General features: G+C 46.5%; 1 protein-coding gene across 1 annotated transcript in view; it reads left to right on the forward strand.

Annotated features, from left to right (window-relative positions):
- The window catches only part of LOC119383923 (transmembrane protein KIAA1109), a 199,247-nt gene that overhangs the window by 93,654 nt on the left and 90,907 nt on the right, over positions 1-14,686 (forward strand). The window contains exon 6 of the mRNA XM_037652194.1: positions 9,054-9,241. Coding sequence (XP_037508122.1) covers positions 9,054-9,241 — 188 coding nt within the window. The remainder of the gene's footprint in view (positions 1-9,053; positions 9,242-14,686) is intronic.

Consider the following 14,686-nt stretch of genomic DNA (forward strand, 5'->3'; position numbering starts at 1 on the left):
AACTCGGTTAAGACGAATTCTCGCTTATACAGAACAACACAGGACCATTTGTTTGGTATCCCATAGACTCAATGCAAAAAAAATTCGCTTAAGACGAACCGCCCCACTGTACTTTTCTGTTAAGACGAACTTTCGCGGTGATCAACAATGCTAGCGATTCTGCGAAACGAACACTGCAGTCTTGGTGGGGCATTCAGGCGACCGAGAAAAAGCAAAAAAGATGAAAAAAAAAAGCGTTTCCTGGAGCAAAGACGCGAAGCAAATTGCGACGCGGAGGGCGCGTCGCGAGATAAACGAAGAAGACTGGTCAGCGGATAAAGCCGGCATCCCCTCTCGCCCCCAGCCTGTGGGTGGGGGAGGTGTGGGCTTTATCAGCAAAGAAAGCAACAAAAAGAGTCGGGGATTTACAACTTGAACCCCCAAGCCATTGCATCCTTTTGTATTCCCCCCCGTTCTTCTGTTTCCCAGCTGGAGTACAAAGGAGAACAGGACAACACAAGAGCTTGGGGCCCCTCCGCTGTGGTCAGAGGGGCAAACACAAGGGGAGTGGGGAAAAAAAAAAAAAGGCGACAACAGGAACAAAAATGGTCTGTGCATTACAATTGAGTACACGACCGTCAGAGGGGTAAGGTGCATTGTCATCACCATCACACAATGGCAGCCGAGCACATGTATTTTGTTGTCAATTCATGTTGGTTCGCGTAGGACCTATGTGCGTTCTATCTGTTCCCAGTGAAGTGCAAATTGTGATAAGCCATTTTGATTACGGAAGCGCACGACAAAGGAAGGCTATTTTGCACAGTGAATATAGCTGCGTCGTGTCTTTTTCGTGGTGAGGCTTGTGACCGTGAGTAGCCCGATGGGATATCTTCAGCTGCACGTCGATCAGGAAAGGTTACTACGGGCCGAAAACGGGAAAATATCCGGACCTCGAAGAAAACCTTGCAGACTTTCTTAAGCAACTCAGCATATAATGACTTTGTCAAGGCAACAGTACGCGACCGAGGTGTATCCAGAAGTGATCTTAGAGCCAGCAAAACAGGCTCACAGAAGAAAACGAACTGCCGGGACAATAAATTTTACATTCTTTGAAAGAAAATAGTGCTTGTCTCTTAATTTTTTTCTAATCGTCAACACATGAGCGTGTTACAGTTTTATCATTAAAATGTGGTAGCAAATATCTTCACGAACATTTTTATTTTTGAACATGCGAAATCGGGTGCTCGTAAGATCCGTGTAAATACTCTGCTTGAAGGCATAGTCTTTATCTAGATGAGCCAAATAAATTCTTTTTCTTGCCATTCAGTGTTTTCAAGTAGCATATTTGGATGCACTTGGCATGTTGGCATGTCTCTTTTTGGGGGCACTCCTTTGAGTTGGTCTTAACGGGAGTCTACTGTATTACTGCATAGAGGAATTCCGTCTCGTGTGGTAGACCAGCACATCAAAACCAACAACTATACACGGTAATTGCATAGACTCACCATTGGTGAACAATATGACCTGTGCAAAGACGGATATTCTCACTGTGTATCACATGGATCATGAACCAGTGATCACAATAGTTTCAAAATTAGATGAGCATAAGTATATACGCGTACACAAGTGTTAAAACAGTAGAACCTCGTTCCCGCTTAGTACGATTTCCCGGCCCGTACGCTCGCATTCGCGAAATTACAAATTACCCAATACAACTGTGTGTAATACGTTCCGGTTGATACATTCCCGGAAAATGCTCGAGAATATCACTTCCGCTCTTCGGCAAACCTAGCCCCATATTTCCAAGCGGCAATGCAAAAAGAACCGACGCTCATGCTGCCCAAAGTTTCGTCTGATGACATGCCGTTCGCGTTTCTTTACGTTTACGTCATTTGTCCCTCAGTTCGATTTTGCAATATTCGCGTTGTCTCGTGATTTGAACACATGTGACCACGACGTTATTTCCAGTCAGGATTGGAATTAGCTGGCTGACCTCTGGCTGCCAGCGAGGTGCCGGGAGTTAGAAAATCAAAAAGTCCCTCCATGTTTTTTCGAGAAATAAATGGTTTTTGGGTATTCACCTTAACATAGGCTTGTCAGCCCCAATTTTTACTTGATTCGGATCGTACGTCTTACCAGATCGTACGTTTATTTTTCGCATTTTTCTTTTTTTTTTCAGAATTGTATCAACGAGGTTCTACTGTATATGCAGAATAATCTATGATTTCATAATGTATGCAACATAAACAGCTTCTTTGATAATCCGTCCTCATATGAATCCCCAATAATTTTTTTTTTCTTTTTCTCCGTGCAAAGCACACGCTGTGTATACATGTGCTCACTTCTTGCTTACTAAACTGGTATCATGATTCCGAGGCTGGGATCTCCCATTTGGTTTTGTGTGTTTAGTTGGCATTCAGACACCACTGCACTTAGAGTGCAATATTTTATTAAAATCAAGACTATAAATTTGTGGCAGGAGCCTTGCATTTTTATAACTGTGTAATTGCATTTAGAGTGTAATTTCATTGAATGTAATTTTTTCTGGTCCAGTATTCTATTTAAAAATAGCTCGAGAGCTTACTCTGCAAGATTGAAGTGCATGGCACCCTTGTCTTTTTATTATTGGGAGAAATAATATTGACATTTTCTCATTGGAATCGACAATGGACCTAGACATTTATGTAGCTCTTCAGGAGAGCTAAATAGAACTTGGGCATCTTAGCAAGTGCAACAGAACAAACACAGCAGAGACAGGTAACAGGACGGGCGCTAGACATCAACTGCAAGTTTACTACTGCCGGAAAACGATTGAAATGTAGAGGTGCACATACCTGCAATGTCGCTTCAGATCAGCTGTTTCTTTCGCACGCACAGCCAGTGAAGGTGTACTCGCACATTTATCAGCTTCTATACCGATGCAGTATGCCTCGTAGATTCCTCGAGCTTGCTGAGCAGCAAAGCTGCACCCTTAAAGTCAGGCATGCAAGAACACCTGCTGCGGCAGTGATCTGCCAAATGTCCACCCCCCCGCCAGTGAATTGACAGCTGCGCAATGCTCTCTCAACCTTTCATTAATGCAGCGGCCAGTTTGACCGACATAGCACATTCCACAAGTAAGTGGGATTCTGTATACCACGCCTACTTTGCATTCCACAAAATTTGTGGCGTGCTTTTTCGTGCAGCCAGCCTTGGCAGCCCTGTTCACACTACTGCACATACGTGCAAGCTTTCCAGGTGCCGAAAAAACAACCGAAATGCCGCACTTCCCGGCCACCTTTTTTGGGGCTTTGCACATAAGGCCGCACCTTTTTGGTGTCCGGTTGATTCGAGCCAGTGTGCTTCCCTGTATTCAATTCTTTGATCAAGCTTCCATCAATGGAAGCCAACAATTCAACGGGGAAGCCAGCCCTGCATAGGCGGAGCACGTGGAGCTGAAGGCTGCACGTGACCTGATGAACGCAGGACTTATTGAGAGCAGCGCGCATGCAGTTTTTGGCAGTACCCCTTTTCACCATCTTGGAATGGGCCGAATCGTAGCTGAGGACTGGTTTTTTGGATCTCAGATGGTATCGCCAGCATACTTGACCTGTAATCATCTACATATCTAAAAATGTTTAAAATCTTAGGAGCACTTGATTTTTCGATGCACGTAAAAATACTCTTGTCACAGAAGGGTAAATTGAAGCAAGGTCGACAGCTGGGCTAGTTGGTAAGGTTCCATAATATTTAAGAGCAGTGCAAAAGACTGAAGAAGTTCACAGACTTTCACGTCTGTCAACTTCTTGTCCTTTGTCCCGTCTTTTGCGCTGCTCTTAAATATTATAGAAGGATAAAAATAGATCGCTTAAAGCAGGAGCAATACATGATCCAATACAAATTCCTTCCTTTTGAAGGAAAGGGGTATCATTAAAAGAAACAGTTGTAGAGAACAGGTAAAATCTTAATAATTCCATAAAATTGCCATTGTTTAAACCTGTGGAATTTTGGAGGGCCACAGGACCAAAGTCATCAATACTCTCATGCGCGAAAATCCGCAAATGTCCATCCCCCACATCACTGCCGCAGGTGTTCTGGCATGCCTGACTTTAAGGGCGCAGCCTTGCTGCTCAGCAAGCTCGAGAAATCTATGAGGCATACCGCACAGTATTCGCACCATCGTTACGTTAGCGGTACGTAGCCAAATCTACTCAGCGGAGCTTCGTTGCGAGCAGTTTGAACCAATTGTAGGCAAATGAAGCGCGTTGATTCCAGTCTAATGGTGATATGTAGGCCCTCCATTGCCACATTAATGCATGAAGCCCGCCTAACATCCTTATTATGTGTGAAGTAAGCGCAGCCTGCCAATGAGCTTTCGAAGACGGTCGTGTTTTGTAGTGTGCTCTATGTTTTTTGTTGTTTTATTTGTACGTGTTTGGCTTGGGTTCTGCCTATACTACAATATAAATGGTGTTGCGCGACTGAGCCAATTAAGTATTTACTTCTTGTTCCAGGGGCTACAAAAAAAGTCTTTGTGCACTTTTCTTTTCTGTTTGCATGAATACGTGTACCGCTATAGAAGTGCGTGGCTTGAGGTCCTTTTTTACTGCTAACCGGCCTTTGCGGCGCTAGTTCATGCTTTGCGATATCACAAGGATTTCGAAAACGCCAACACTTCACAAGATGGTGTCGTTAAAATTCTGCATTCACTCTTCGACATTTAGGGCTTGCTTCTTTTGTTTAGGACGACGCTAAATGGACAATGTGATGTGCTTGAACGACAAAGGGGCGCCCGCATTGGAATGATTTTAGCGAATGGACGGCATGATGATTACATGTTATTAGACTGCGTACAAGCCTCGGAAGGCGAAATGCTTGTGTATATTGTGTAGGTATACGTACAATCATTTCATACTGTGCTCATACAACGGAATAAGCTGCCCTCTGAGTACGTGCATGACGTTCGCACACATGTGAGCATGGCGTGGCCAGCAGATGACACGAGGAGCCATCCACTTTACGGGGTTTCGTCTGCTCGCCGCAAGGTGCCAACTTTGTTCGATCTCGGGGCCAATAGAAGCTGATAAATGTGTGCCTGGCTATGCATGCGAAAGACACAGCTTATCTGAAACGACATTGCAGGTGTCTGCGTTAGTCTGCACCTCGTGGTGAGTTCTGTGCATATCTGTACATTTCAATCCTTTTACGTCGGCAAACTTTCAGTTGATGTCTAGCGCCCGTCCTATTTACGTGTCTCTTTCTTCTGTGTTTGTTCTGTTGTGCTTGCTAAGATGCACAAGTTCTACACCCACGAACTAGCCCAAATTTCTGCATTGAAGAGCTAGATACATTTTTTAGTGTTAAATACAACTTGCATCTCCAAAAATATATCAGAATGTGAAATTGCTGCTCTAAGGGGCTCCCAAGTGCAAAGTTAGCGGCTCCAAAATGGTCTAAAATGACATATTTGCTGCTCCAAAGATTGCTCCAAATCAGAAGTCCTTGGTAGCATCACTGTGACAGCTGTTACCAACAGTCTTTTAGAACTGTTTGCATTTTGGGAAATCTCTTGTTCAAAAGCAGGATGCGTGCATCAGGTGGCACTGATGTTAATCGTGTCTGAGTGTTTGCATAGCACTTGGACTTGACATAGCATAGTTTCAGTTGTAATGTATGGCTACTTTAGGGAGACCCTCTCAAGTTTCTCCGCCGACACCAGCTCTTGCCCATTCCCTACTGGAGAAAGCGAACTTATCCCACCTCCTAGGACCCCTGTACACTTTATAGGGTATATATGTGCATTTAAAGCTAGGAGTGTTAGTCAGCGCTGGTCGCAGCCACGGCACCGAGTGTGGAACACTCTTTTTCTGCCTTTTGGCATCACGTAGCACGTGATCTTTGGTGTCACGTAGCACGTGATCTGGCAGACTGTGTGCCTTCAGGTAGTATGCGAGAGATTATCAGTCAGCTGCCAGCTCATAAAAAAAAAAGAAAGATCACATGCTACGTGACGCCAACAGGCAGAAAAAGAGTGTTCCACACTCGCCACTGACTAACTCTCCTAGGTTTAAATACACATATATACCCCATGAAGTTGATGGGGGGATGACTGCCGCCGTAGTTATTCGAAGGTCGCAGGTTCGGTCTCTGCCGGTGGCAAGTTATCTTTTCGTCCACTTTACTTTCTTCACATTTATATCCCAATTATTGCAAATAACACCCTTTATACTTTCCTTGGCGTTATTGTGTGTTAGTTCTCATTAATATTGTGTCTAACAAAGAAAAACGAGCCTTCTTCTTCCTTCAGTCTATGTGTAAGCATGCCCTTCTTCTTTCCTTCAATCTATGTGTAAGCATGCCCTCAATAGCACTGCATGATAATGAAATTTCTTTCCGCAGTCGTTTCATTACATAGTAAAAAGGTGTACATGTGATCATCATTTTTGTAACCGTTTGTAATCTTTGCAGGAGCACATTTTTTTTTTCGTTTCGGCTGTCAATGATGTAAGAGCGCGTGATACTTGGTGAAGGTTTAAATAGTGGGTGTTCTTTCCAATAAAGTTTGTGGTAGCCTCGATACTCACCGGAGTCGAAGTCCACCGCGAGTTCAGGCTTAGCGAGCCACAGGGCTGCGACCACCGTCGCCTGCTCGCGTGTAGCGCACTGCTCCGTGTGCGCTCAGCTAGCAAAGGCGTTGAGCGCCATGCGGCAAAAACACACAGTGTTCGATACAACAACGCACACACAACACTTTATTTGCCTTTGGCAGCACCCCAAGACACAGCACAACGTCCATTTCCGGGACACGGGAAAGCAACGGGCTTCCCGCGCAGACGGTACACGAAGGGGGAGCCGCAAGCACGTCGCAGATCGCAATGGCAAGCTTTGACATGCCGCTCGGGAAAAGGTCTCTCGCAGCTATGCTGCGCACTCTCGCGATGACCACTGGGCCTGGGCGCGAGAGCTAGGGCAAATCTCCGTAAGCGTGGGCCTCCGGCAAGTGCGGCTCGGCGCAGTACGACCACGCACGAGCACTAGGCACTGCTCTTTGGCTTAACGTACGGATCAGGAGCTAACACTCAGGTAAACACGCCCGCCAAGGATGCCGAGGCTCCCAAAGGGGACGTTGGACCAGGAGGAAACGCGTGCTTACCCAGCGCCGTCCGAGAAGAGTTCGTCTCTGCGCGCATGTGTCTCAGTCGCGCCGAATGTCGCGGCTCCGAGACTGCGTGTAGTGCCACCACGAGAACCGGCGCGTGGCGAAAGATGGCGCCACTTGCCGTCGCGGGACAACGGGAGAGGCAAGAGATTAGCAGAATGGTGAAATGTCCATGCAGAGGCTTCGGGTGCACCTCGGATCCCCACGAGTTAGTTGTGAGAAGGCGCTCTGTGGTGTGTTGTATTATTTCTCGTGTCCTTGTTTTTGCGCTGCCCATTTCAAAGATACATCCCATAACAGCATTGTAAATGCGAAGGGGTTGATTCCACCTGTAAAATTCTACTGACTCCAAAATAGATGGCACCAAGAAAGCAAACGACAAGCACGATGGCTTACTGAAGTGCGCTGAACAAGGTGAACAAATTGTGTTGCATGCGCCGGCAGTGCAAGGTCAAAGTTCACACATGCAGAGAAAATGAGTGTATCTGCACAAACATAACCAGAGTTTCTGAGTGATACACGTCTGCGTCTTGGTTGTGCTGGTATTGAAGCAGAAATTACTGCAGTGCATTCAACTTCCATCTTTTCACCAATTATAAAAATTTATGAAGCTATATACAGTGTGCTGCAGAGCCAACATTTCAAATTGTTAACAAAGCTGCCATTGATGACAAAGTTGCAGTGATTTATGATGCATGTGCGACTTCAAGAATTGATGTAAAAGGAGGCCACCTGCCAGATTCAAGAAATGACCTTGTAATTGGTGGCAAGTGAATGGCATACTTGGTCATATTTATAGACACTTACCTATCTTTTTCCCTGCGTCCGTAATAACATATGACTACGTCAATGAAAACCAAGGAAGGGGTGCAGGGGACGTTAATTGTTCTATTTTATGTGTATTGTAGTAATTGTGATATAAATGTGAAAAAAGTAAGGTGGATAAATGAATTAATAAACTTTATTTAAAATTATTCCGGCAGCTTTCTATGAAAAGACAACTTTTTCAACTGTCTGTTCATCCACTTTAATTTTTTTCACATTTATATCGTAATCACTACAATGCAGTTACAACAGTGCAATTAACGCCCCTATACCTGCCGTGGCTTCATTATCTATGAAACGAGCCCTTAAAATTCCCTACTTGAAATATGATGGAAAGCAGTGTTAATTTTAAGGGCTCGTTTTTCTTTGTTATACACAATATTAATGAGCACTAACAGACAATAATACCAAGGAAAGTATAGGGGACGTTATTAGTAGTAAATGTAAGGTAAATGTGAAGAAAGAGAAGTGAACGAAAAGATAACTGGCCACGTTATTCGAAGGTCGCAGGTTCGGTCCCTGCCCGCGGCAAGCTATCTTTTCGTCCACCTTTATTTATTCACATTTACCTTACACTTACTACTAATAACATCCCCTATACTTTCCTTGGCATTATTGTCTGTTAGTGCTCATTACTATTTGAAATATGTCACTTGACTCCGCGCCGCCCTATATTCATGCTGCTGCCGCTATTCTATATCATAGAGAATGTACTAGCAAGAGGCGTGTACACACGTCCTATTTGTGTTGTGCGGTGATGTATTGTCTGTTTACACAATGCCGATGGAAATGAGTGGTAGCCAACAGAGGCGACACGGATTTGTAACACATATATTTTGTGGGAAACAGCACAGTCCTGCCTCTTGGGGCAAATGTAGTGAATCAGGCACTCTCTTCCTTGCAGCACAAATATTTCGTTATGCAAAAAGCCCGAGACCAGGACGATGTCAGTCCCTGCTCCGCATCTCCTACAAGTCTGAGTAGACACTGCCTTTTCGCCGCACTGCAGGTCACGCGGATCTTCTTAGAACACCACAGCAGTGTACAGTTTTTTTCTCACCTATGAGTTGGCTTGCCTGCAGCACAGTGAAGCAGCTTGTTCTCTCTGCAGGCGGCATCCATCAAGGACAAGCTTGGTTTGGGCACGGTGTCTCGGTTGCCTGCCGACACACCCGAAGAAGAGGTCACCCACCAGCTAGAGACCTCCCCAACCAAGGATGGCACGCACACACGCACTGCATCCTTTGACATGTCCGACTTGCCCGCCACCCCAAAGCGACCCATGTCACTGGTCCACAGGTATTCTCATTTGAATTTCTTCTTTGCATTGCTCTTCTTTTGTCACTTGATTTTGTCGCCTATATATTTTCTGGTTCTGCTCAATAAACTTAGTTGGAAGTTAGCGCTCGTCTTCATGTCCTTATCCTGAGTTCGCGCTATAGCAGTCATCATGACACACCAACTAGCCCAAGTCCTTTTACCTGCTCAGTAACGTTCTACTTCATTGGGTTACCAAAGCTGGTAATACACTTGGTGAGTGTCAGCACAGATGATCGGCCATGTGTTGTTTAGAAGCACCACGTCTCCATAACAGCACAAATCAGACTTTTCTTAGTTTATGATAGCACATTTATGTCAACAGAAGGCGGCTTCCAATGGCAAACAAAATGCATCACACCATGTTTGGAAAGGAGCAATGGAAGGTCCCTACATGTCTTGGTGTTTCTTCTTACTAAAGTCAATTGTTAGCTTTCACTTGAGTTCAAAACTGAAAAATGTTGCACCAGCGTGTCACTTAAGCTTATTTGCACTTCTGTAGTGTTCATTTTACCACAGAGCTTTATATGACGAATGCTGCAGTGGAAATTTGCTTAGTGCCCTTAGACAAATAAAGCTATGTTTACGGAACGAACCGTGCCATGCTTTTTGGTGGCAACTAGATTTAATCAGCATTGTGAGGTCACTGCAGTGAAATTTGACTTGTGGCTTTTTGGGTTTGTCAAGAAAGGTGTGCTAGCACAGGAGTAATACCCAGACACAAGATATTAATGAGAACTAACAGACAATAATGCCAAGGAAAGTATAGGGGATGTTATTTGTAGTAATTGGGATATAAATGTGAAGAAAGTAAAGTGGACGAAAAGATAACTTGCCTCCTGCAGGGACCGAACCTGCGATGCTCTACCACTGAGCTACAGCGGCGGTCATCCCCCTGTCCACTTTATAGGGTGCATTTAAACCGAGGAGTGTTAGTCAGCGCCGATCGCACCCATGGCAGCGAGTGTGGAACTCTTTTTCTGCCTTTTGGTGTCACGTAGCACGTGATTTTTTTTTTTGACCAATAATCCCTCGCATACTACCTGAAGGCATCAAGTCTGCCAGAACTTGGAAACCAGGAAAATTGCACTAATATTATTTAGCTTTAAACAGCTTACACAAACAGCTTTGCTTAATATGTAAACCAAATTTGGTATTGAAACAAGAAACGATACTCTCAGACTAAATTTTCTTACTAACAACGCCCAGATGACATTCTGGGAAATTTGGAAGGCACCCATGTGACCAAAAATCTTTTATGCGAAATATTCTCACAGTGCACTGTTTTTGATGGAATAAATCAGCACGATTTTTTTCGTATAAATTTGAGATGGTCACCAAAATGGCTGGGACATTTGGCATGGAATGACCCATTTATGAGAACTCCTGATAATTCAAACAAAATCATGGTTTGAATTATCAAAAGCTTACTGCACATGTCATTTTGCCAGGACCCATGCACCAGTTCCAATTATTTGTTTGCATTAATAAGGTTTGAATGTGTGTGATGGCATTTCAAATGCTTCAATTATACTGCACTTCACAAGCTATGGAATTAAGAGTATCCATCTTGCAGTCAAATGAGTTCTGAGCATAGGTTTTACCGAGTGGCATCGCTCTAGTAGAATTGAAATGGAAAGCATCGGGAAGCCACTTCCCGTGCCCTTGTGGTGCAATTACGAGGGTTGTCCATAAAATATGATTCCCAAGGAGCTGTAGTCGCAAGGAACGCTGTTACGCAGCATCCGGCGACACTGCCGTGTAACTCGGTTCCCCCTCTCACAGTCGCTGTCAGGCTAGCTTTCTGCAACGCTCAGTCTTGGCTTGGCAGCCATTTGAGATGGAGCTGCCACTCGCTTTTCCTGCCAGGTGCGAATCATGCTCTGTGATTCGTTTTCTCTTTGTTCTTTGCTCAAAAAACACTGCGCCGGTGAACATGCCTTCCCAAACTTAGCGAAGACTACGGGCAAAAGTGTATAAGCGTACAGCACGTGTGCAAATGGTGCTGAGAATTGAAACACGAATGTACAGACGTCAATAAGGAACAGCGTTCTCAACGGCCATCGGTTTCAGACTAAATGATTGCGAAAGTGGAAGGAACAATGCCGAAGGCTAATGTTTCGGGAGTTCTACGAGATGATGCCTGATGTCGGCAAGACCTGCATTGACAAGATTTTGCGAGACTATTTAGGGGTATGCCAAGTTTAGTGCAAGGTGGATTCCCAGAATGCTCACGGAAGACAGTGAACGGCAACATGCTAAAAGCAACCCGCGAATTTCTTCAGGCCTACGAAACCAACGGTGAGGAATTTTTGGATTCTACTATCACTGGGTACGAGACGTGGGTCTACTACAAGACACGGGAAGTGAGGCAACAATGCCATCAGTGGAAATAGTCACTGAATCCGTGGAAGTTCAGACACACTGTCTGCTGGCAGAGTGATGACAGGAAGAGGTTATGGTTGTGCAAATTCATGCCTCTCGGTACAACAATCAATGTGGATCACTACTGTGAGACGCTGAAGAAGCATGAAGAGAATGCGTTCGCATCAAGACAACGCTCATCCGCACATCGCCCGTGTAACGAACGATCTCACCAACTACTTTGCATGGGATGCTGTCACACACCTACCCTACAGCCCAGACATATTCCCAAGTGACTACCATCTCTTCCCTGAACAGAAAAAAAAGGGGGAAGACACCTGGTTAGGATGCATTTCAGAGCCAAGCCAACACCGTCAAGGGGACATCGGCACCACCGCTGACCAGCGAGCCAGCCGCAGGCAGCAAGGTCTCCCACCAGAATACGGACTCGCCACGGCAACGAAGAGAACAGGAACAATGACTGCCGCAGTGTCCCCTACAGCTATCGTGATGCAGCCACCCAGGGAGCTGCCGACCTTCCGTGGTTCGCCGTGTGAAGACCCCGAGACTTGGCTCGAGACTTTCGAAAGGGTCTCAACATTTAATAACTGGAACTGCGAGGACAAGCTGCGCCACGTATACTTTTACCTGGAAGAAGCAGCAACGATATGGTTCGAGAATCGGGAATCGACACTTCGAACCTGGGACCTCTTTCGCAGCACTTTCTTGGAGACGTTCGCGGTCATCGTTCGAAACGAAAGGGCCACAACCTTGCTGGAGACACGGACACAACTGCCGAACGAGAATGTGAACATCTTCGCGGAAGAAATGACTCGACTGTTCCGCCACGCTGACCCCAACATGCCCGAGGAGAAGAAAGTCCATTTCCTCATGCAAGGAGTCAAGCAAGAACTCTTCGCAGGGCTGATGCGGAACCCACCCAAGACCGTCCAGGAATTCCTGTCAGAGGCAACAGCGATCGAGAAGACGCTGGAAATGCGCACCCAGCAGTACAATCAACGCACAATTCAAGACAGCGCAGCTGTTCATGCGCTTGGCTCCGACGATTTGTGCGAAATGATCCGAGCCATTGTTTGAGAAGAGCTGCAAAAGCTTGCACTTTTTTTGCAGCCTGAAGTGGCATTGATTGATGGCGTTGTGCAGGAAGAAATTCAACAGTCACTTGGTGTTCCTCTGCCAGCGCTGCCTCAGCCGCAAGCCATGAGCTACGCTGCTGCAGCCCGACTGTAAGTTTCCCCTCTGTACCCACGTCAAGACACCGCATCGAAGCAGTTCCATCACCAGACACCGCCACCGCCGCTACCATCGACGCCCTACCATCTGCCTGTCGACCAGCACTACACCCCGAGGAAGACCAACGTTTGGCGCGCCCCCGACCACCGCCTACTCTGCTACCATTGCGGAGAAGCTGGCGACACCTACCGCTGCTGCCAGTACCGAAAGATGGGACTGCGTGGTTTCGCTATCGACGCACTGCATCCACAGCGGGGTGAAAGACCACGCGACATCACGCACTACCTTGCAGGAGCGCAGGGGACGTCCCGACAACCTTCTCGTTTGCCGTCGCCAGGCCACTGTTTCACCACAGCGCCGCCAGTACACTGGCCCAACCCGGGGCCGGTCGCATAGCCCACATCCAGAAAACTAAGGGCCGCAACCGATGGAGGTGCGGTTGCTGTATGACGAAATACCGAAGATTTTCCGATGACGATGCCACGACAAAATCGTAAGAGCACGACGCAAACCAGACTGAGCTCTGATGACGAAACCTCGGGGCCTGAAGAAGATCTATCGACGCGTCGTAGAAGCAGCGGGACAAGCCGACCTAGCCATGACCCGACGCCGCGACTTTACCGCAACGCAAGACGACGAACAAGCGACCTCGACATACTTGACGTACAAAAAGCTTCAACAAAGTTCTTCGTTGAAGACATCGTCCTGCGTCATGGCGCCCCAGAGGTCCTCATCACCAATAGAGGTACAGCCTACAGACAAGTCACCGCCTGACCACCGCCTACCACCCGCAGACTAATACTAATGGCCTCACCGAGCGGCTAAATAAAAACATCGCCGACATGCTGGCCATGTACATTGACGTCAAGATTATTCCAGAGCTTGCGTGACTACCAGTGTAAGGCTTGAAAGTTCAATGCGTGAATTATAAAAGACGGCGCATCCCAGTGATGTTCAGTTTTATCGACGGCCGACGCTCTGTTCGCGGCTATCAGGGTACAGTGTGTATTGCTGTAGTTTGACTTTTCGTTTCCTGGCCACAAGTTTGGCCAAATAAAAAGTTTCATCTTGGACACGCCGACTGCTGCCTTTGTCAACGTCACGACCCAGTGACAATATTTCTTCCTGTATGAAACCCAAGCGAAACTTCTAGACCTTGTGGGGGTGCTATCACTCCCTGTAAAGCCGTTTGCGCCTCATGGCACATGCGCGTCTCGCGGATAGGCCACAGTTAGGTTAAACAGCTGCCGAGCGAGCAGTGGCGCTGTGTTCCCCTGGGTTAGGGTTAGCATGGTGGCGCCGGCAGTGCCGCCTGCGGGAGAAGCGAGGCCGGCATGCAGGAAACGGTAGGGGCCCTCTCTTTGGGTTTTGCGGCGTGCGTGGATGGACGTCTCCCGTGGTGGGTCCGTGGGGAACGATACCGCGGCTCGTTTCCCACAGGCTCCTCGTGGTGTCGTACATCGACGACGACGCATTCGCGGTGCATTGTATGTTTTATGTTACCTTGGGTGTGTGGATTTTTCCAGGTATTGTATAAGCATTGTATAAGGTTACTTAACGTGTTAATAGTTGTGTATCAGATTCGGCAGGTGAGCTCGCCGTATGTAAAAAGCGGCGATATCTTCAGACCCCACAACCTTTGTTTGGGCAGTCACATAGCGGTCTTAGCAACCATGTATCAGTACACTAGAGTGCGTATTTGGGCGGGTTGGTACATGTCCTTAGAAAACAAGGAACAGCGCAAACAACAGGATTAGACCGAGCGCTGACTTACAACCAATGGTTTATTGCACACAATATATGCACGTG

The sequence above is a fragment of the Rhipicephalus sanguineus genome, chromosome 2, assembly GCF_013339695.2.
Source record: "Rhipicephalus sanguineus isolate Rsan-2018 chromosome 2, BIME_Rsan_1.4, whole genome shotgun sequence".
NCBI classification, from domain to species: domain Eukaryota; kingdom Metazoa; phylum Arthropoda; class Arachnida; order Ixodida; family Ixodidae; genus Rhipicephalus; species Rhipicephalus sanguineus.